Below are 20909 nucleotides of genomic sequence, written 5' to 3'. Positions count from 1 at the left end.
CTCCACTGCTGCCGTGAGCTTGTAGTGGGGTGTTGTAGCCAGACGGAATCCCCCTGCTCTATTCCACCTTGCCCCTCTTAGGTGCCTCAGAGCACACAGGACAAAAGGGAACAGCACAGTCTTTGATGCCTCGGAGCACAGATGTGCTGCCTCATCACGACTGTGGACAACAGAAGACCACAGATAAGAGAGCTAACACGCCAGCCGATGACCACAGGACCTCAAACTGCCCTTGGCTGGTACTGATAATTGATACACCTACACATCGTCCCAGGAGAGGAATCTTGCACCCATACGAAAAGAATGTCCTGTCTTAATGGTTTACTTATCTCTGTCTTACAAGTGTAAGAACTGGCGTCACAAAGGCGAACCAGCATAATTGGCATCTTTAGGTAAGGAAGAGCGTATGTTACCCAAGGGGTATAAAGAAGGGTCTGGCAGCCCACTCTAACAGAGCTCCAATTACCTATACCTGCCGGTCGGGTAACATCATTGCCTCCTGAGGACCCAGGGGACGCCCTCCTCATATTCTTCTTCCCAAGGGATTGAGTGAAAGATGCTGGCTACGCCAGAGTCAGAGGACACAGGGGTGAGAATTATACCTGCAATGTACTTTTGTGCACATTTAACAGTAAGAGCTCTGTAAGCTAAGGCATTTTGTCCTTATACGTGTAACTTGTAATCTAATTGGTATACCATATGTACCATCCTACTAGTAGTTAAGAAGAAAGAGCAATAACCTTGTAACTGCTAAGATTCTTATTTCTGCCTTTTAATAAATAGTAACCATTTAAGCTTCAGCCTGACTCCTTCCAGTTACTGTAACTCGGCCAAACACAAACAAAGAACCTTAGCTGGTTTGGCTACCTTAGCATGGTCAGTGGTAAGGTGCAGTGAGAGCTGAGCATTGAGTCATGTCGCCTCCATGGGACAGACTCCTGGGGCACCCGTCTGCCACCCTGGCTGCCTGCTGTGAAGGGACAGCCTGTCCTAGCAGTTAAAGACTTGGGTGAATCTCTGGGGCATCCGTCAGCCATTCTGGCTGCCCGCTGCGAAGGAACTGCTGGTCCTAGCAGTTAAAGACTCAGCTGTAATAAGGCTCACAGACCACTCATTACCCGGCCACCGGCTAACAGGTGTGTGCATGGAGTGGGCAGAGGGGCAGAGGGGCGTCTGTGGCTCTACTGAGCCGCTGAGTGGCATTTCTCCACATTGCGCTGCCCTGTTTGCTACATATGGCGAATGGGAAGCATATTGAACAACACAGCTTTAAAAAGTACCACCGGCACTTGGACTGCACATAGAGGTCTAAAAGTCAAATTCTGGCCCTCTGCCTTGGAAAGGTTGCTGACCCCTGCCTTAGATTATCAGTTCTCTAGGGGGCAGGGACTGTTTTCCTTGTAATTTGTCTGTACAGTGCCTAACGCAATGAGACCCTGACCTTTGATGGAGGTTCCCAGGTGTTAGCATAAAACAAATAAGGGCTGAAAAGGCTACCAGTGACATTATAAGCAGCCCCAGCAGCAGTCTTAGGCATGCCAGACAGGTGGAAGCCTATACTAGTGTGATACAAAGTCAACTGAACTAGGATTAGCTGAAAAATCTCCCCAGCTGAACTATATTTCCCATAAATCAACACAGTCAGGGTCTCCCATGGTGCATCACATTTGCTCATCAAAAGGGGAGACCATTGTGCATCATAGGAGATGTAGGCTAGAAAGGAAGACCAACAAATAGGAATAGGGACATGTAGCACATGAACTACAACTCCTATGAGACACCTAAGGACAGCATTTCTGAATAGAAATGTTTGGGCTTCAGCTGAAAGGTTTTGGTTCGCATTTTTAATTTTTGTCGATGCAAATGACTTTTAAAAATTCTCATCAAAGCCTTCTGCTGAGCAAAACCCACTTTCCAAACAGTTCTAACATGTAGGCTGGCTGCTACTATTATCTAGGATAGCCAGGCTGTTCGCAAAAGGTGTCAGATGTGTCCAGCTTTGGTCCAACGGCCATTTGCAACAGCAAGGTGAAGAAAATTCTCCATGTGCTTTTGGCTTCCCTGGTGTTGGGATAAAGTAAAGTGTGCAAAGAAACAAGCTGAAGAAATCTATTATATTTTTAAAGCATGAAGCATTATAGTATCTAGCTACCAGTGGGGTCTACAGTGGGATGGGAAACGAAGCCAGAAAATCCTACTTCTGTCTACATCAGGGGTCAGCAGCCCCCGCCAGCACAGGTGCCAAGAGTAGCACATGAGCCAATTTTCATCAGCACATGAGGCAGGAGCTCAGCCCCACTCCTCCTCCCCCATACAGTCAGGAGCTCACTAAAAGTCATGCCGCCTGTGGATTAACAAAAAACCAGCTAATGCTACCAACCACCACCTAAATGGTAAAGCTCAGAATCTTAATATATTAATTAATGAACCTGTTCTAAATAGAACTATTAGTAACTTTAAAAAGTATTACTGGCACTCGGATTGTACATAGAGGTCAAAAGGGCCAGTGTCAGCACTCTGCCTTGGAAAGGTTGCTGACCCCTGGTCTGCATCTTCCCCAGGTCCTGTAAAGCCTGATTATAGCCCTGCCTAAAGAGAGCCATCTTTAGGACTGAGATGGTGGTTCCATGTGTATGCCTTTTCCCTTCTTGATCTCTCTGCTGTGATTGGAAGAAGGTGCCAGCAAGTACTAACTGTGATAATAGGGGAGTTTATTTAGTTATTTGGACTATCGGCCAAAACATTTTTCACATATGAAGCCAAACAGCTGTCAGCTTTTCAATTCCTGTCAGGCTGAACCAGATTCCAAGCAGTGACCTCGGGCAGTTCAGCTCCACAGCTCATTCTAATTCACAGATCTCCTCCAGTCAGAATTTATTAATGAACCTAACAAGTTATATTGGCATATTTCTTTGTGTTTCCAAGTTTTTGATAGGAAAAATGAGTATGTGCAGTAAAAGCATGTGATCTTAGCCTTCACACTTTTAGAGCCTGAATACTCCTGATATTTGTTCTATTTTTGACAAGCTATCTTAGAGTAAACAGAAGCCATTTGGACACTCATTTACTCAGCTCTTTACGTCTGAATTGTTGTTAGTTCTGTCCAATTAATTCTCCTTTCTTTAATTCCTCTTGCAGAATGAAATCAATAAATCTGACTTTAATCCTACATGTCAAGAAATTTACATTGAAATTGCTGCTACTCTTTGTGTTGTCATCTCCAAACACAAAGAAGAGACTGCAAATTACTGTATGTTCCCATGGAAAGAAAATAAAAACTTCTCGTAATGGTCTCTTTCATCTGTTGAGAAACACTTATAAAAGCACTGACAAAACGTTTGTAACACACAATTTAGGAATGGCCAGACTGCCATCAAGTGACAGAGCTATTATTGGAACACTGTATTATTGCAAATTTCAGTCCATTCCTTCTTACGATACATGATATTCTTTCCTCAACATTATGAATTCTCTAAGACTGACGGTTTTGTTAGGACTCACAATGAAATTCTAGAAAATAAATTGACATGTTTAGATTATTTGGATCTCAAGCAATATTCTCTCTAATTTTTTCCATCCTTGTGTGGAATAATATTTTATGTGTACTGAGGCATGTGCGAATATGCAGCACCAGGAGAAGCAAAAAACCTAGCTGTAGCCACTCTGCTAATCAGGGGGGAAGCTTTTGAACCTTTCTTGAGAGGATACACAAGCACACAGCAAACAGGGAACACTGATTAAGTGTATCTCCCAGTATAAATGAGTTCCAATACTCATTATTCATTGAGATACATGTGGTGTCACGTGCTCACATGCATGGACTGATTGCCATATTTCAAATCAGAAAGCATTATTCTTTCTGGCATGCATTGTTACCGACTGCAGTGTTGATGTTATATTTGCCTTCTTCTGGAGCACTGATAAGGAACATCTATTGAGAAAAGTGAGCTTTTCCCAAATGACTAATTTTCTGCAATTGCAGTGAAGCATGGGATTGATAGACACTAAATCTTCTCTTTGGAGGCCTCCTTTTTAACAGACCATAATTCTTCAAAAAAAAGTCCAGTGGGAAGAATCTACTGGATTTGAAATATGGTATTTTTCAAAAAGTGACCATTTAATTACTGACAGCCAAATTCTATGTTGGGATAAATGAGTGTAGTTCCTATTGATTCTAACTAGATGTATTTGATTGTGAGAAGATTAGAAAATGACCTGCCCTAGAGTTACATATATGTATGTGTGACACAGGCTGGCATTAACTAAGGAATTTTGAGTAGCTGCCAGCCTGTATAATACTTTCACAAAGCCTATGTAGCGCTATACAAAACAATACTGGAAACAAATTTTGTGACTTATTAGAGCCAAATGTCTTTGCCCCCAACCATATGACTGTCCTTATACTTGTGTGTGTTTTCCTATTTCAATATTTATTTGTAGTTTGGAGAAAACATATATATTTTAAATACCAGAATCAAGATATTTTTCTGAGGTCCATACAAACTATGTTTCATATTCCTTTGGCCAGAGCTGTAAATTAGTCTCAGGCATATGGTGATATCATCGCTGCTGATGCACAAGCCAAGATATGAGTGTTAGACAGTGCTGAAAACAGGATGCATAATTTGAAATTTTAAAGAGAATGTAAAGTTCAGATCCACTATAACAGACGAAGAAATAAATGTTTGGCTAATAAAACAGCACACCATTGGTAGATTATCAAAACAAAAAGCAGTCAAGTAGCACTTTAAAGACTAGCAAAGTGGTTTATTAGGTGAGCTTTTGTGGGACAGACTCACTTCTTCAGACCATAGCCAGATCAGAACAGACTCAATATTTAAGGCACAGAGAACCCAAAATAGTAAGCAAGGAGGACAAATCAGAAAAAGATAATCAAGGTGAGCAAATCAGAGAGTGGAGGGTTGCGGGGGAGAAGGTCAAGAATTAGACTGAGCCAAGTATGCAGACGAGCCCCTATGGTGACTCAGAAAGTTCCCATCACGATTTAAACCATGTGTTAATGTGCCGAATTTGAATATAAAAGCCAGCTCAGATGTTTCTCTTTCCAAAACGGTGCGATAATTCCTTTTCAGTACCACACATAACTTTAGGTCATTGACAGAATGCCCCATTCCATTAAAATGTTGACTAACTGGTTTGTGGACCTGGAGTGTTTTGATGTCTGTTTTGTGCCCACTGACCCTTTGTCTAAGGGAGTTAGAAGTCTGTCCAATATACAAAGCATCTGGGCATTGTTGGCACATGATGGCATATATGATGTTAGTAGAGGAGCATGAGAAAGTGCCCGTGATTCTGGGAGTAACCTGGTTAGATCCAGTGATGGTATTTCCAGAGAAGATATGTGGACAAAGCTGGCAGCGGGCTTTGTTGCAGGGAAAGGTTCCAGGACTGGTATTCCTGGGGTATAGACTGTGGCTGTTAGTGAGGATCCTCATGAGGTTGGGAGGTTGTCTGTAGGAGAGAACAGGCATGTCACCCAGGGCCTTCTGGAGTGTGGCATCCTGATTAAGGATAGGTTGTAGGTCTTTAATAAGACCTTGTTTAATAACAGGGCTGCATAATTGCCCCATCACTATTCTGCATCTTCATTGCTATGTCCCTTCACCTCATTGATGGCAAGCTTCCAGATGGTGTGAAGGTTATCTATAGGACAAATGGAAAGCTTTTTAATCTCAGGAGATTGAGGGCTAAAAGCAAGATCTCCATGCCCTTGATCCTGGAGCTCCAATACACAGATGACAACATGGTTGCTGCTCTTTCTCTTGGAGCTCTTCAGAGCATCTTAAGTGCCTTCACCAAAGCATACAAGAATCTCTGATTCACACTGCTTGTCTAAAAGACCAAGGTGCTCCGCCAATTCTCCCTGATGGGACAAATCTAATTTATCTTCTACTGAAGTCACCAGAGAAATGCTGGAAAATGTAGAGTATTTCCCATACCTTGGAAGTCATCTTCCTGCTAAAGTCGACATTCAAAAGCAGCAGCTCCAACATGTGAATTAAGAGCAACCAATATGTCTTTGACTGAGCCAGTGAGAGCTCTATCATCCAAAACTTGTTTTTATATATCAACAGTATAATGTCTCATTTTAGACACAGCTGATCACTCCCACCTCTACCACGTATTCTCATTACTATGCTCTCCCCACCTTCTCTTTCATATCTATTCGTGATTGCCTTTCCTTCTTCCCACTCTCTTGCTGTCACTGAGTATCCTATTCTTCATCTCTTCCTCTTCTGTCCCTGCACCCACTGCTGGATGAACTCTTTCATGCCAAGGGTTCAGCTAGCTCCCTTATACTGCTGACTCCTAAGTCTTTCTCCTTGCATTGACTTCTGTCCCTCATTGATTGTGCTAATTTAATAATAATAATAACAACAACAACAACTAGTATTGGGCTGTGGGTTGAAATATGCACAATTTTTTTTGAGGAGCCGGGGGCGATTTGGTGGCTGCTGCATTTCTTTCTCTATCTTTAATATATGGTAAAGACATCTAAATCAACAAAACAGCACTCTTATGCTAGGTGCTGCATGGAAGACACATAGGAAGACATGGCCCCTACTGCACAGAGTTTACTATCTCAGATCTTCTGATCTTTCTCCAGCATCTCCACTTGGGTGTCCTATCACCTCTCAAACTCAACAAACTGGGAACTAATCTTGTCTTGCTGTCACTTCTGTTTTTGTAGGCAATTCTCCATTCCCTTCCATCAAACTTGTAACGTTGTGTTGCTATGAATTCCCCCAAACCAACTTCATCCCTACTGCTAAGACTTGTGTGTCAACTTCAAAATAGTTTGAACTGCTGCAACATCTTCCTCTAAGACCTAGTCCCTGCATCTCATTTCATCCCCCTCCATTGACAAATGCTGCTCAAATAGCTTCCTCTCCCACTTTCTGGCTTCTTCTCACCTTCCCTATCTTCAGGAGGAAGGGATAGCTTGCTAAACATAGTGTGATGAGCTCTATCCTTGAGGGGCCATTTAGGGATCCGGCAGAAACAGATTAAAAAAAATTGCCACAGATAGTGACTAGGCTCTACTGGGAGTGTAGGGGACTGCACCTGATAAATTCAGAAGGTTCCTTCCAGTTTAACAAGATATCTCCCAATTCAATATTCTTGCTCTAATTTTGAGACTCTACATAACTCTCTACATGTCTATGTTTGGTTCATCTTAATCTCCCTTTCAATACTTTACTCTTAAGCCTCCATCCTACTGACACCTTCACATCTTTATTTCACTCTGATCTTTATAGCTTCTTCTCAGTAACCCCTTGTGCTTGAGCTAATCTCTGCTAACTCTAAATGACTTCCTTCCTCAACACACATTCCTTTCACTAAGGCTGGGTCTACACGTGCCCCTTCCTTTCGAAAGGGGCATGTTAATGAGCAGGTTCGAAAGATGCTAATGGGGCACTGCAATGAATATGCAGCTCCTCATTAGCATAATGGTGGCCACGGCAATTCAAAAGTGTGGCTTTTTGAATTGTGTGCTGCCCGTGGAGATGGGACCTTCCGAAAGGACCCCCCCACTGGTTTTCGAAAGCCCTTCTTCTGATCACCAGATAGGAAGAAGGGCTTTCGAAAACTGTGGGGGGTCCTTTCGGAAGGTCTCGTCTCCACAGGCGGCGTGCAATTCAAAAAGCTGCACTTTCAAATCGCCGTGGCCACCATTATGCTAATGAGGTGCTGCATATTCATTGCAGTGCCTCATTAGCATCTTTCAAACCTGCTCATTAACATGCCCCTTTCGAAAGGAAGGGGCACGTGTAGACCCAGCCTAAGACTTTTGGTAATGATCCTCTGCATCATTTTGACACCAACCTTCCAGCTAATATATCTGAAATGTCATATTTCATTTGTGTTAACCTCTTCATGATATACTGTGTCTTTTACATTTACACAAGAATAAACAAACTGCCAGTGCTCAATAAACAACAGCAGCATAATGTATTTATTACAAGGACCACTTGTAAATTTGTTGTAGATTTAGATAAACTTTTTATCTTGAAGTATCAGAGATATTTAGGAAGATAAAATATTCATGCCTGGTGGATCATATTTTAATGGGGGTCTGTGAAATGACGTGATAAGGGTGATGATTAACATTTACCACAAAGGAAAATGTTGAGTTGCTGTGGGAGACATATAAATTCCCCCACTCCCCTTCTGACTCAGGTAAGTTGCTAAAAAGTGGAGGTGGCTACTGGGGAATGGAACTGTTGACACCAGCCAACTGCTCATGAAGTTTATTTTTTTACAATGAGAAGACAGTTAAATTGTTGATCAAATATTTTAATAAGATTCTTATTTAAAGAGTCAAACCTAACACTTGGCTTAAGCACACATTGAAATATTAGTGCCTGCTGAATTAAAGAACAGTCTAGTGTAACCTTTTGTCAGCCCCTCCGTATTCCCACTCCCACCGCTGATGATACATATGGTTCTACAAGTGCATCTTACCATTTCTAAAAGCACTTTTTTTTCTCCCACCACTGTATGGCAACAAAGGAAACTAGCTAAGGTCCCAGACCTGCAATTACCTTCACTGAGACCTTGAACCACACACAGTTCTTGACAGGATTTGACTCTAATAGACTGAAGAGGGGAAACATTAGTAATGACTATAGATAGCATGCTGTCCAATATACCAGAGACACAAACTGGGGACAGGGGGCAAGAGAAACCTACTGCCCCCACCACCTCAACTTATTTGGATTCCAGTACTCTTAGGTGTTACTTGTAACAACAGTTTGCTAAGGGTGTTCAGATGGAAGTTTTGATTTTTTTAAATGACAGTATGTTGTTACTCCAAAGGGTTAAGCAACTCAACCCAAAAGAAACCAGAAGCAAAGAAGACTCAGAAGTTAAGAGACAGGGCTTGTAGTCACGGATGTGGTGGTCCCAAGTAGACCTCTGGCACTTTGGAGGGGTGCAGAATAGTCCATTTGCTTCTCTAACTCCAGGCTGAAGGGTCAACACGCTACTTTCCGATCCTCCAGAACATTCAGTCCAGTCAGTGCTCTCTATTCCCTGCTCCACCTGATACTTCACATGTGTTTCTGACATGGCAGGGGAAAAAAGTACTTGAAAATACGACAAAATATGGGTCCAGCGATGCCTTGGACTGGACTAGCAGTATGAATCAGTGGCACCCATGCAACAGCTGGGAAGTGGAAGATCTGTAGTGTATTAATGTGGGTGTGTAAATCAGGAAAAAGGGGGTGGGGTGGAGAATGGCTAGAAAGTAAGGCTTGAACAGAATGAAGGGACCAGAGTAGCAAACTGTGTAATAGAATTAGGGAGCAAAAAGGGGGAAAAACATGGCATGTGAAGTGGGATGAATGATGGAATGTAAGCACAGAGAGGGAGAAAAGAAGAGGCGAGGACATAGTAAGGGAGCTAGAGAATGAAGGAGTTGGCAGGAGAAAGAAAAAGAGGAGATAAGTGGGGAGTTGGAGGTAATGGATCTACAAGTGAGTGGGATAGAAGTAGAGAGAAACAATGGATGAGAAGCAAGAAAGAGGAGATTGAAGAAAAAGAAAGACAAGGAGTGGAGAAAACTGAAGAGAGAATCAAGTGGAGAAAACAGACAATCACAGAGAGGAGGCAGTGCTGCATCAAGGAGGGATGATTCCAGTATCAGGAAGGACAGGAGATTAAAAAAGACATGGAGACAACTTCCAGATCTCAAATCAGACATAAAAGAAAACACCAACAATTCATGTCTCTATGTTAATGGCTTCAACATGCTTTTAGGGTGCCTCCCCTTTTTTCCTCTTACAGTCCAAATCAGTTCCAGTGCTAATACATAGGTATGCCTACATGTCAACAACATACTCTATGACATTATAGCTAAAGCAGCCTTTGTCTCCATGTCTCTTATGTTCTCAGGCACTAATAAAATATTTCAATATGAGTTTAGATTTCCTGTTTTCCAAAATTATCACAACACCTTTGCAGTATAGTTCAGAAGATGATTAAGAGACAAACAGGGATGGAATTTGAAGAAACAGTTAAATAACTAGAAAAAAACTTACCCTTACATAAGGAAAAACTCAATTTCTGCTGGGCGAATTGTAGCACCAGTTTGAGAAATCAGTTTTATTTGTAGTAACAGGATTAGCATGTGAGGATGAATGAAACCGTGTTTGTAAATGTGATATACAATTGCATGAACTCCCTCCTTGGTTTGATTTTCCACTACCTGACTCATCCACTGCATGGATTGACTCCCCCATCTTTTGATTCATAAATTCTTTATCAGGTAAAAATAAAAAGTTAAAGTCAAAAGCCTCTTGTGAGCAAAAAGGTCTCAAGATGATCTAAAACACAATAATGTTGGAGACAAGGAACATGCAACGAGTCATCATCAAGTGAAGAAAAAAACATCAAAACATCCAGCAACTCCCCCTCCCACCCCACGAAAGTTGACTGCAAAAATATAAAAGTCCAGATCACTCCCTTCAGGAATCAGTAGGATACAATACATAGGAAGCTACATCCTGTCTCCATCCTACTAGAGGCACAGAATGGGGTATATCAATACTTCACAAAGAGTGTATGACATATCCTTTAAATTGTAGATGTACTCATTTATGTATTCCTTGAATATAGAAAGTCAAGACGGTTTTGATGCAGAAGTATAATCCAGCCTTAAGTAGTATAACTGTCTATATTCTAGAGTCTAAAATGGCTAATATACAACAAATAATGCATAATTATATGTAACGTGTAACAAAGATATGTACTGAATACTAAATAATTACAATACACCTGTGTAATGTAAAAATGCAGCTCTAAAATGTGTAATTATGTATTAGGTATGTAATATTTACCAACTAATGGTAGAAACTCTACACCTCTAATGCAGCTATAAAATGTGTATATGTGAATTACTTTCCTCCCACCCTCCATTTGTCCCGGTCTTCTGGGCGCCTGATCCTCCAGGCACTTTCGCACGTGAGTAACTTCCCCGCCCGTTGTGGCGCCCTTGCTGTCAATGGGCCTGTTCCCATTTGCAGGGCCACGGACAGCGCTAGCTGCGGGGCTGGGCCCTCCAACCTGGCTCGGCACACCGCGCGAGCAGCCCAGCTGACAGCTAAGGAGCTACTCCCGCTCGAAGCGGAGCCCGATGCCGCTGGACCGGAGAGCCCCGGGCTGCGTTGGCTGCTGCCTGGAGGCCTCGAGCCGCCACCGTGACAATGGCGGGGGCTGCCCTGGCGGAGCCGCGGCCGGAGAGGAGCCGGTGCCCGCCTACCCGCCCGGGCGAGACTCCCTCACGGGCTCCGCGCGGCAGCAGGTGCCCCGGGGGCGGGTTCTCGCCACGGCGCCACAAGTCGCTTGGGGACTCAGCAGACTCGCCGCTCCGCGGCGGCGGCTCCCCGACCTGTCTCTGCCCGTGCCGCGGGAGCGGGGGGGTGGGGAGGCGCCAGGGCTCCCGGCGGGCCGGGCCGCGCCGCCCCCGCCCGGGAGCGCTGACGGGTGAGGGGGCGGGGCGCGGCTGCGCACGGCAGGGTTGACGGCGGCGCGGGCCCGGTGGAGGGAGGCAGACGGGGAGCGCGGGTGTGAGGCTGAGTGGCCCGCCCGGCCCAGCAGCCGCAGCGGGGTCCCTCGGCGTCGGGCGTCCCCTGGCGGCGGGCGGGAAGCCGGACAGAGCCGAACCGTCCGCGTGAATGAGAGTGCGCGCCGAGTGCCGGGCCGGGTGAGTCCGCCGCGATCGGGGGACACCGGGCGGGGACCGGGTACCCCCCCCTCCGGGCCCGGGCGGAGACCGGGTACACACCCCGGGTACCCCCCCCCCTCCGGGCCCGGGCGGGGACCGGGTACACACTCCGGGTATCCCCCCCTCCGGGCCCGCGCGGAGACCGGGTACACACCCCGGGCGGGGACCGGCTACACACCCCGGGTACCCCCCACCCTCCGGGCCCGGGCGGGGACCGGGTACACACCCCGGGCGGGGATGGCGGGGACCGGGCGCCTCCTCCCTGGAGGGAAGCGCTCTCCCTTCCCGGGGCCCGAGCTTCTCTGCCGCCCTTTGTCTGGCGGGCGGGAGCGTAGAGCTTGTGGATCGGGCCGGCTCCTTCGTCCGCCCGGCCCCGGCGAGCAGATGCCCGTGCTGTTCCTGCAGCGCTTGCCGCTCGCGAAGGGTTAAGTGTATTGTGCGGGGTTGTGGCGTCCTCCGGGTGCGAGCGGGCTCGGGGGCGGAGCTGCTCACCGCGCTTCGGCTGTTCTGGCCTTGTGCGTGTGTGTGTGTGTCGGGTGCGTTCCTGGCTGGCTGTGGCGGCGGCGGCGGCGGCGTTTATTCCCTCCTGGGGCTTGTGCTGCACTAGTGGGTGTGACACCGGGGTCAGGAGTGTCGGGGGAGGGGCAGTATCTCCCCGGGAGGCAGCGGCACCCTGCTCGGGGGGTGGGGGGGTGATGGGCAGGTGACTTTGCTGGGCAAAGGCGCCCTACGTAAGTGGGCGCTGTGGCTTTCCGCGCGTGAGAGCAGAGAGGGCGCCGGTCGGGTTATTTGCGGGGGGGTTAGAAATGGAAGCCTGGGGGTTTGGGTTTGTTGCTCTTACTTTCTCCCTGATCTCTGGGGAGAGCCAGCCCAGAGGGGCCTGGTGGGTGGGGCCCAAGGCAGTATGGTGACAGCGGGACTCAGCACCAGCTTGGTGAATGCTGTAGCCCGGAGTTTCCCCCATGTGCGGTCCGTGGCCCAGTACTGGTCCTTGAAAAAAAATAAGGGTCCTTAGAAAATATACAGATTGTCATTATGTATTATTATTATTATTATTAATTATTATGAATAAATAATAAACAGTGAAAATGTATTCATTTTTCATTTTTTTTAAATATGCATTTATATTTTTGGGCTGCAAAAAGAGGTACTGAAAAAAAACAGGTCCCTGGTATATAATGTTTGGGAAACCCTGTTATAGTCAATTGCAATGCTGGGCCCTGAAGTGGTGGGACCCAAGGCTTGCCTTGCCTGTGCCTGGTCTCTGTGCTCGTTTCTCCCTGTGTAAAATGCAGAGAATCACTATTTCCTTTTTTGGGCAGCTGGTTGCTTTCGTTGTGCTCTCTCCAGTTCTTCCATAGGCAAGTTGTTGTCAAAATTATTCTGGGCCCTTCAGTTGTTGGTGAATGTTTGTTTGGCTTTAGATTCCTTTCAAGGAGTTCAGTAAATTAGGGTTTATAAAAAAGAAAAGCCTCTTGAATATATCTCTCTCTGTTGATATTTCAGTAGCTATAAACACATAATCATGCTATGTGAAGTACACTGAGAAAGATGCTAGTAGTCTACCTAATGATCAGACACTGGGGGAGATTCAGATCATCCTCACGTCCATAGGGATACTTTTAGAGTAGCAACCATAGTTGCGGGATGCCTTCATTTTTATAAAGAAGGAGTTGGTGAGAAAATGTTTTTTGCCCCTTTTCTGATCTTGAGAGTTTGCTCTTGTATGCAGGTAGCAGTTGGTTCTTAGCTCTGTAATGTATTTCTTGTGCTGGCTGATAGGGTCTCTCCTGGAGTGGAAGCAAAGGACAGGAATGACCTGCATGCCACTGCCCTGAAAAATATCACCAGTGTCATGAATAAAGAGTCTAATCTGGTCATTTCCTACTAAACATTCATTTAAAGATAATGACCTTGTAGAGTAAGATCTACTGCAGGGCACTGTCTTCTTTCCTAATCTCTAGTTACTTCATTATGTAAAAGTTGAATGTCTATCTTCAGTTTGAATGAGCATGCTTACGTGTAATATCAACAATGTATTATCTGAAATACAATAAGGTTTATCTAAAATGACTGAATGTGGAGCAGGAAGTAGAGGAAGAATGGAGGAATGAAAGCTACAAAGGACTGTGTGAAGGGTTTTCCTCTGAAATAGATAGGAGAGGGGATACTTATCTGAATTGAACTGATAGACAAATGTCTGTAGTTAAACAGACCAAGCTGTGTGGCAGTGAGCTTATTTAGGAAGTGGTCTTCTGCTGGGTATGCTCATAAATATATTAGTAGATTTTCCTCTGCAGTCTTCACTGAATCCATTTGTAGGTAAGCAGTAAATTATTACTCTAAAAATTGCAAATTCTTATAAAGAGTAAACTGAATTACTGCAGCTGTAAACTCTTTAATACTAATACATTTTTGTTTGAGTTTTAGGTTTTTAAGCTTGTATGCAGGAAGTGGGTGTGTGGCGGGAGAGGGCTGGGAAAGATTGATTGCATTAGAGCCAAGCTTTCATGCATGGCTGGTGGAGGGAGCATGTTTACTAAACTAAGGAATCTAGTTAGTTTAGACTATCAGACATGTGAGAGCTGCTGCAGACGTCTGCTTAAGAACCTTTAGCTATGAATGGTAGATGATTTTTTGACTCTTGTCTTTAAAATGTTAGATTTGCCCAGCAGACCCCCTTGAGCACCTCCACCTGTCCTCCTGCAGGTACAAGTTAACCTCTCTATTCTGACACCAGCCAGTTCTTCAGAGTGCCAAAGGAGAGAATTGCCAGACCATGGGTGGTCAGTGTTGCAGCATTACCAATACTTTCACTGCTTACTGAACTAATAGAAGACATTTGGGATAAATTACAGCTAAATAACAGCATGGGATGCTGAGAGCCAGATCTGGTGACTGTAAACAAACGTAATGGAACTATGGGAAACTTGACCACATTCATTACAGAAGCTCATCCAGCTAACTAAAACCATACTGGATTATGGATGTTGCCAGACTAATGAAGTTCAGCCTGTACTAAAAATGGTATCCTTGTGGAAATGTAGTATATTCCAGAAACGCATTTTTATGGAAGTCTTGTGGTAGCTGAGAGCAGTGATGTTAATTTTATGCTTACAGTTTGAAACACTCAATTTCATGTTATTAGTAATATGAGCTAACATGCAAAGTAACGACGTTATTTGTGTTTCAGCACTTCCTCATGCTGCCTGTTGTGAAGGTAGGAGAGAAGTGTGTGAAATACATTTAATGTGGATGGGGAAGATGAACTGGAAAGACTAGTTCACTTTCAGGTTCTCATGCCCAAGCAGAGTGGCACAACAGTGGGCCCTGCTCCAGTGAGGAGCAACATGCTGGCAGACCTACGCAACTGGTTCCTTTCGAGATTCAGGCCCTTGGTTGTAAACTTGGCAAGAATACCCTTAAGTCCAAACAGACTTCTTTAGGTTGAAAAGAGCTTTTGTCCGTCTTCCACCCTCACTCCCGTAGGTATATCACAGAGATCAGATGCCATAGAGACTTGTGGAGGGTTTGGGGATGGAGTGGAAGAGGTCATCTGTTGTAGCATTGTTCCTGTCTCACTCTGCAGATACAGCATAGAGAGCTAGTTGCCTCAGGTACCAGAACAGCCAATTCCTGTGGAGTCCCATCCCCTGTGTGCTTGTACCTTCCACCCCTCCTTAGGTTTTTGGATTATTTTGGGTGAATTGGGTGAAGAGAGTGGGTTCTGGCAGGAGTTATGCTGTCAGGCTAGGGGTAATTGGAGAAGGAGCAGAAAGAGATGCCTGGAGATCACATTCTCTTAGGATGTAGGATTTCCTGCAGCTGGAGGTGGTTTTCTGTAAAAGTATCAGATTATCAAGTCATGCCTTTTCCTTCCTTTCCATGTGACCTCTATTCACACGTCTGTCAGCTGATGGCAGGAGGTCTTTGGCTTTGAGTCCAGCTTCAGTTTTCTAGATTCTCTGTCTTGCTCCACTTGATTTTAACTTGGGGTAAGTTGAGCTAGTCCTTTATCAAGTGTAAAAGCATCTGTCATCTCAAGCAGAGCACTGCTGTTTAACACAATGACCTAGCTCAGTTACTGTAAAGCAGACAGTGAAGTGTGCATAGAATAACTTAAAGCATGCTTTCCATTATAAAGATCTTACAGGATGACCTCAAAGCAATGACTTCATAGCTCGCTATGAGATAGATAGTAAAAGGCCATTTCAGACATTCTTAGGCAGTTCCTATATTGTTTCAAGAATGTTTGCAGTGTTGTTGTAGCAATGTTGTCTCTGACATCATTGAACCAAAGTGGGAGAGGTAATATCTTCTATTGGACTGACTCCTGTTGGTGAAAGAGACAAGATATAGAGCCTATGCCGAACTCTTCTTCAGGTCTAGGAAGAGAACCTCCATATAAACTCAAAAATATGTTCTACACAAACAGGAGGTGGTCCCATAAAGGATACTGTCTCACCCACCTTATCTGTCTGGTTTTAAGAACAGCAGATGGGTGGTGGAGATGGGGACAGACACTAACTTAAGTAAACATCTACCAGTAAGTTTGTTTTTACATATTTATTTAATCCCTCAGTCCACTTTTAAAAAAAGAGCATAGTTCCTTTGAAAATTCTTGGTCTACTAAGCCTCTAGAGACTGAACTTCGTGCACAAAATACATATGGCACTGTCTATTACAATGCAACATTGCTTTGTGCTGCACCTTGTGGCTTCAGACTTGAGTAGGAGGGACCATTTCTAAACCTATAAAGCAGGTTTCCTCTGCTGGGATGGCAAAACCTGTGATTCCACTTCTAGTGGTGAACTGTCAACCAGGAAGCTGACTGAGAGTTCCACTTCATTTAATCTAGACTACCAAAGAGCCCTCAGTTGGTAATGACTTTTTGGACACTAGCAAACTATTCTGTATTACAGGTGGTAATTTGAAATGAAGGGATCCATATTAAATGATTGTCCATTTCCAATAATGGAGTAACTTCTGTTGGTGAAAGAAAAAAGCTTTTATAGTAACATAGCTCTTCAGATCTGGGCAAGGTACTCAGAGGCCTTGTCTACATTGCACAGTTTTGGCAACAAAAAGCACTTTTTTGTCAACAAAACACTGGGAGTGTACGCACTAGTGTTCTCCTGCTGACAAAACTCTTCTGGTTTTGGCAATAAATTGAAACTACATTGATGAAAGGGGTAGAGCTTCTTGGGGCAAAATTAGGTTGAAAAAGTTTCAGCGTAGACACTGGATTTGTTACCTTGCCATAACTGGCCTCCAGACGGCATCCCATAATGCTCAGTGTGATTGCTCTGCTCACTGTTTTTGAACTCTGGTGCCCTGCATCCATCTATTTGGGAATGCTCCTCTCCTGTTTCAAAGCCCCAGGAAATTTTGAACCTGTGGATAGTAGGCATATAAATAACAATTTAAATCGTTAACTGCCAAAATGATTAAAATTATAATGTTTGCACAGTTAACTGTTTATCAGCACCGGGGCCTGGTGGAAGTGGCTGGGGCTGGGGCCCCTCCTTCCCACCTGCACTGTACTGGTGTGGCTGAGGCCAGAGTTCTGCTTGCCTGCTTTCGTGTGGCTTGGATCCTGATGGCCCATTTGAGCCAAGTTAGAGCAACCAGGGTTCAGCCTGCCTGCCCCCACATGGCTGGGGGTCGTGCTTGCCCAGTGCAGCTGACGCCAGGGTCCTGCTGTATCCATATAGCGAGGGGTCTGATGACCTGATGGAGGTGCAGCCCTGCCTGCTGCCCCCACACAGCTGACACAACTACAGGACTGCATGTCATGGCAGGCCTGTCATGGTTGGCTGTCCAAGCAGTTACCCAGTAAGTATTCTGGTAAGCCTAATGGTTACTGGGTAATTGGTTAACCAGTTAATCTTTTACATCCCTAGTGAATAGCTCACATGGTTATGGCGGAGCTCAGTATACTGGCTCCCAGCAGCAAATGCATTTCTGCCTGGACTACAGGGGAGGGAGTGGATCTCTTTGGTCTGTGGGGTGAACAGCTTTGGGCAAAATCAGAGTGAACCATGGGATCAAAACATTGATGTCTAATCCAGCTGTGCCCAGAACTAAGACTGGAACAGGAGGTGAGTAGGGTTGGTTGCTGCAGGCCTAGGGTAAGGGAGGAAGAGACAGCTGTGCTGTGCAGAGTTGGGGAGGGAAGCAAGGACTGATGCTGTGGTGTCCCCCCCAAGTCTGAAGCCACAAGGTGTGGCACACAGTTAGTGTACTGTTCTTTGTTCAGCTGGGGTTGGAGGGATGGGGAACACCAGCTGTCTGTGCACCAGATTCTGTCTCAGGATTGGCTGCTTCCAGCTGTTCTCTGAATTTAGAGACAGTGTGCTGACACCCTCATTCTCCTCCAACATTTTGTCCTCTTGCATTTATGCTTCTCCCCAGTCTCTTATGTTCCCCCCAGTATACACTCTCACTTTGTCTTGCACACACTCCTTCCATCTCCGTATATACACTTGTGTGGGCTTCTTGTAGTGTTCAGCAGTGTCAGCTTGGTTATATTACCAAGTGCTACTTTAAAAGAGATTTAAAATGTTACTTTTTGGAGACACAGAGGAATCACTACAGGGCTAAGAGCACAGTTCCAACCAACAATGCCAAGCTCAGCACACTTCCTGGCCCTCATGAGGCATTGCAAATCCTTCCCAAGGCGCCTAGTGGCCATTTGTGCAAAGGGATTGCTACACATCATTTCCTGAGCTCTCTGTCTGTGCAAGATGTTCTATTGTGGATGTACTCAACTGACATAAGGAACAGTGTGGGCATGCAACAGTGGTTTAATTACAGCCTTGGCTGTGTGTCAGTGTAACCTGTGTTTACAAAACTCTGCAGTATAGGGAAGGCCAGAGCATTGCAGATTGTGTGGCAGAAATAGTGAACGAGATCATTCTGGATGAAGTAGCCAGTTAATACTGCTATGCATGTAAGACCAAATAAGGGGTTTAGTGAGTTACAGAGCATTGTAATAAATCATAAATCCTTCGTTTTTGTAAAGAACATTTTTAGTGTCGAACAGTTAGTGTCTAAGCATTCCTTTGAAGACAAGAACTGAGAGGTCAGATATGGATTGATTGCTTTGAAAAAAGTGTTTTCCCATAGGTGATAAGGTATTTTAGAGAGACAAGGTAGGTGACAACTATCAGAGAGGTAGACGAGTTAGTTTGTATCTTCAAAAACAACAAGAAGTCCTGTGGCACCTTAGCGACTAACAGATATTTTGGAGCATCAAGTTTTGTGGGCAAAGACCCTCTTTGTCAGATGCAAGGTAGGTGAAGTAATATGTTTACTCTCTACCTGCAGTCTTCTCTCCCTAACATCCTAGGACTAGTGCAGTTGTAACAACACTGTGTACAGTGATGGTTTTTTTGTATGTTTGTTTGAGAATGTACTGGTTATCTGGTTTCACCAACATACAGAGGGCATTACTGATGCATAAGATACGTATGTTCCACCTTCATTTACCTGTGACGCTCCAGAAAGCTCTGAAATTTGTCTTTCACTAAACAGATATTGGTCCAATAAAAGATATCTCATCCTCCTTGTCTCTTTAATATGTCAGGAGCAACACACCAAAACACTGCGAAGAGTTCCAATAACTAAATCCTTTTTTTTAAGTTAAGCTATTGTGTTCAAGCAGATATTAATCATAGCTTCCCAGATGTTTCTCTGTGGCTGTTTTGTCTTCATGAATTTGGAACACCATTTAGGGATGTTGGATGACTTGCTACTCATAACTTTTTGCAAATCTCTTTAAAGCAAGCTGCGTGGTCAGGATCACCATGTTTATCAAGCCTAGCTGAACCTCCATAAAGCAGTAGTAACAGCATAAAGGATGTAATTATGCATGCAGACAGCTTGCAGGTCTCCCAAATAGCCTTGGAGAATGAAGTCAAAAGTTAACAGATTGAAATAGCTGTTCCAAAGCTTTCATGCCTGTTTTCTGTGCCACAATCTTCTTTTCCTTCCTTTGTAAACAATTATTTCCCACACTTTCCAGTACCAGCCTATATTCTACAAACAGTCTCTAACATAGCTTTCTTTCTACAACTCATTGGAAATCTTTTGAAAAAATGTTTTATTTTAATCAAAAATGTGGCTTCATCAGAACGACATCTTATGGCAACAAACATAGGAGATTTTTTTTTTAAACACTTCAAAATTGGCAAAATGTTCTGTTCTGAAATTTTTGAAACAAAGTTCTGCGTTTTTGGTTAAAACTGACTGTACATTTTAAAAAGTACTGCATATCTGTTTAAAATAAAACAAAGCAACACAGAACACTTTGAAGTGAATTAATTATATTTTATTTTGTTGATTGTGGTTTGTAGAAATTTTTGAGATTGTCTTTTTTCTGGATTGGGGACAATTTTTCAAAATCTAAAATTTTCTTGGATGGAAGATGGCTTCTTATTTGGCTCTAGTTGTGGTTGTGCTGCTGGAAGTTGCTTTTACTATGCTCTCCTAATACAGTATTAATTAACAAGAGGTGTTAGATCCCAGACATTACCACTGAATTATGAAAATTACTAACGTCAGAGTTTTCTGGAGTGTCACAGAAAGTGTGTCATATTCTCCGTCTGAATGTTTGGTGTGAAAAGTGAGGCGGCTAACCATTGAAGTCCTATGTGTTCAGAAACACATCTGCTACTTAGCTTTGGGTGCACTAAATGCACAGCATTAAGCATAGGTAGATACATAATATGATACATGACACTGTGACATATGTAGAAGGCTTGAGTTAATCATAAAAGTTAGGCATCTTCTTGAATCTGTATCTGTTTGAAGAAAGAAGCATCACCCTTTAACTCATTACAATTTGAGACATCATTAATGCAACATTTTTTGTTTAAATAATGTTACTAGGTTGACAACCTATATTAATATGTATTTAGATTTTATTAAAAGCCAGATTAAATAAAAACAGGATTAAAAATCAGATTTTTATTGACCTTGATTAAAATCAGTGGGAGTTAGTGGTGAAGCTTGTTAAAAGCCTTTCCAAAACCTCACTAGACACTGAAATACACTTTGAAATCTGGCCTGTGGTGACCAGAATAATAAACCAATTCACTGATTACAAAATACTTCTCAGTAAGGGTCTCTCTTGCAGCCAGAAGCCATGGCAGAAGTG

The 20909-nt window shown here is 44.0% G+C and overlaps 1 protein-coding gene across 3 annotated transcripts in view; it reads left to right on the top strand.

Moving 5' to 3' along the window:
• The first annotated feature begins 8469 nt into the window (after positions 1-8469).
• Positions 8470-20909, top strand: part of GRAMD4 (GRAM domain containing 4) — a 130533-nt gene continuing 118093 nt past the window's right edge. Inside the window, exon 1 of one of the 3 annotated variants that reach the window (XM_075015956.1) lies at positions 8470-11326. In XM_075015956.1, the coding sequence (XP_074872057.1) occupies positions 11229-11326 (98 nt within the window). In that variant the 5' untranslated portion in view covers positions 8470-11228. Of the gene's footprint in view, positions 11327-11544; positions 11729-20909 lie in introns of those variants that run through there. The other 2 variants (XM_075015965.1, XM_075015974.1) reach the window with 2 other exon arrangements.

This window comes from Carettochelys insculpta, chromosome 1 (genome assembly GCF_033958435.1).
Source record: "Carettochelys insculpta isolate YL-2023 chromosome 1, ASM3395843v1, whole genome shotgun sequence".
In the NCBI taxonomy this organism is placed as follows: Eukaryota; Metazoa; Chordata; order Testudines; family Carettochelyidae; genus Carettochelys; species Carettochelys insculpta.
The sequence above is the reverse complement of the archived record's forward strand: the minus strand, read 5'-3'. Positions and strand labels throughout refer to the sequence as shown.